A 2,142-nucleotide genomic window follows, 5' to 3' on the forward strand; every position below is an offset into this window, starting at 1 on the left:
TGCAGATGTTCTCGTAGACGTCCGTCTTAAAGAAGTACCAGAGGATGACGAGGGCCGTGTTCTCCACCAGCCGGGCCACGTAGTACACGGCCAGGCGGCCCCAGTTCTGCGACTTGTCGATGAGGTCCCGGTCGGCCAGTTTGAGCTGCACGGCCGACCAGCAGAACATGTTGATGCTGGCGTAGAGGAGGGTGAAGGCGCAGAGCACCACCACCGTGCCCACCCGGCTGAAGTTCTTCTCGATGTTGTCGGGCAGGCGGGTGCCGCTCCGCCAGAACTGCACCCAGGGCAAGAAGAAGACCACCAGCAGGTTGGCCAAGGCGATGGGGATGATCCAGTGCTTGAAGACAGTGCTGAAGAGCACAAGGACGGCCACACGCGTGGAGATCTCCAGGCTGCGCCACAGCACGATGCAGAGGAAGGCCAGTGGGCGCAGCTGGACCTTGTAGTCATCGTACTTGACCTGGATGGCCAGGATGTTGCAGACCAGCGCACCGTAGGTGACTGACACCAGGCAGATGCCCATGAGGACGGCTGCAGAAGGAGAAGGAAGGGGAGTCAGGCAGTGCTGGGGAGACCGGACTGTGTGCCCGGCCCCTCTGCTGCCCTGGGCGTGAAGCACGAGGTGACAACCCGAGAGATTGCTGCAGGAGGGTCAATGTGAGCACTGCTGGGACAGCTCGTGGCTGGTGGTGACAGACACTGTGATGGGGTGGCTCCTGCAGGCAGCAGGAGGCTTTGCTCTTAGATTTTCTCCCTACATCAATAAAGCAGAAGCTTTTGCTGAAACAGGGCCATTCCTGTGCTTGAACCAGGCACCAGCCCCCCTGCCCTGTGCAAGAAATGCTGCTCAAGGGTGCCTGGGGCATGGTCTGGGCTGTGAGCATCCCTCTGCCCTCCCCTGGACCAAAGGCTGCTCCACCACAGCCCACCACTCACCCTGGGAACATCTCAAGAGCTACCCCCATCCGAGGACTGCAAAGCCAAGGTCATTTGTAGGGAACTCCAGCAGCTGCTCACGTGTTGCCCAGCCGGGAAAACCATGACAGAGAAAAAAGGAAGCGTGTGGCTGGTCCCTGTCACACCGTGCTGGCTGTGAGCTGCAGGGCTGAACTGAGACACCTGAGCTGCGAGGGCATCACCTGAAACATGTCCACTGGGACTTGCTTCCCACATCTGCTGCTGGAGCTGGGGCTCATCCTCCTGCCTCCACAGCTCCTGCTCCCCAAAACACACTTGCAGGGGGCTGTGGCCAAGGAGGGGGCTACAGGGCACCTCCTGCGTTCCCTTTTCCATATGCCTGCATGAAGGAACCCATCCCACAGAGGACAGGGTCTGGGCTCCCAGCACAGCCAGGAGAGCAGGTTGGCAAGGGCAGCTCCTTCACCAGGCGCTGCAATTGGAATGGTGAAAGAGCTCTCCTGCCCGCCCGGCTCGGCAGCGTGCCAAAGAGGGATTTAAAAGCTCACTCTGGCTCATCCAGCCCCTGAGCACAACAACACCCTGGGAGCAGGTGATGGAGCCTGGGAGCACTGGGCTGGGCGCTCTGGCTCTTGGGAAAGGCTCAGAAATAGGTCCAATGGAAGGATCACAGGGAAGCCTGAGCCCATAGCTAGCTGGAGAAAACCAGTAACTACTGCAGATTGGAGCAGCCTGGGGCAGCAGCACAATATCTTTAAGGGACAGGGCACAGGGTGGGTGGCATGGCTCCATAGGGCAGGCGTCTGCAAGCTGCTGGGATGGGAGCAGTGCCTGGCGCCTCGGTCCCAGCCAGCTCTGCCCGCCTTCCCAGCCTCAGCTGGGTGCTGGGTGTGGGAAAAGCAATCCAGGAGACAGCTGAGTGCCCAACCTCTGCAGGTTGTGCTCCATGTTTAGGGGAGTCTGGTGGCAGCTGTGTCCCCAGCACCCCCCAGAGCTTTGTTCAGATCCCACACGGCTAAGGAGCTGCCACCATGTCCTGGTGGGGTCCTGCCTGCGTGACCCTGGGGACCCCCATGGCAGGCACCCTTACCTCGGGCAGCAGGGACGTACTTCTCCAGGACGCTGATGTAGAGCTGGAGGGTGAGCTGCGGGGTGGAGCCCAGGAAGGCCTGGATGACCGCCATGCGCTTGAAGGCGTTGCGGTGGGTGGCCAGCCGGCGT

The 2,142-nt window shown here is 60.9% G+C and overlaps 1 protein-coding gene across 1 annotated transcript in view; it reads right to left on the reverse strand.

Moving 5' to 3' along the window:
- The window catches only part of LOC104471444 (XK-related protein 2-like), a gene marked incomplete at its 5' end in the record, with an annotated part of 2,346 nt that extends 205 nt beyond the window's left edge, over positions 1 to 2,141 (reverse strand). The window contains 3 exon segments of the mRNA XM_010086786.1: position 1; positions 4 to 534; positions 2,012 to 2,141. The exon segment at position 1 is cut by the window's left edge and continues 205 nt beyond it. Of these exon segments, the coding sequence (XP_010085088.1) occupies position 1; positions 4 to 534; positions 2,012 to 2,141 (662 nt within the window).
- Between the last annotated feature and the right edge of the window lies 1 nt (position 2,142).

Source organism: Pterocles gutturalis, unplaced genomic scaffold, assembly GCF_000699245.1.
Source record: "Pterocles gutturalis isolate BGI_N339 unplaced genomic scaffold, ASM69924v1 scaffold23546, whole genome shotgun sequence".
Taxonomy (NCBI): Eukaryota; Metazoa; Chordata; class Aves; order Pterocliformes; family Pteroclidae; genus Pterocles; species Pterocles gutturalis.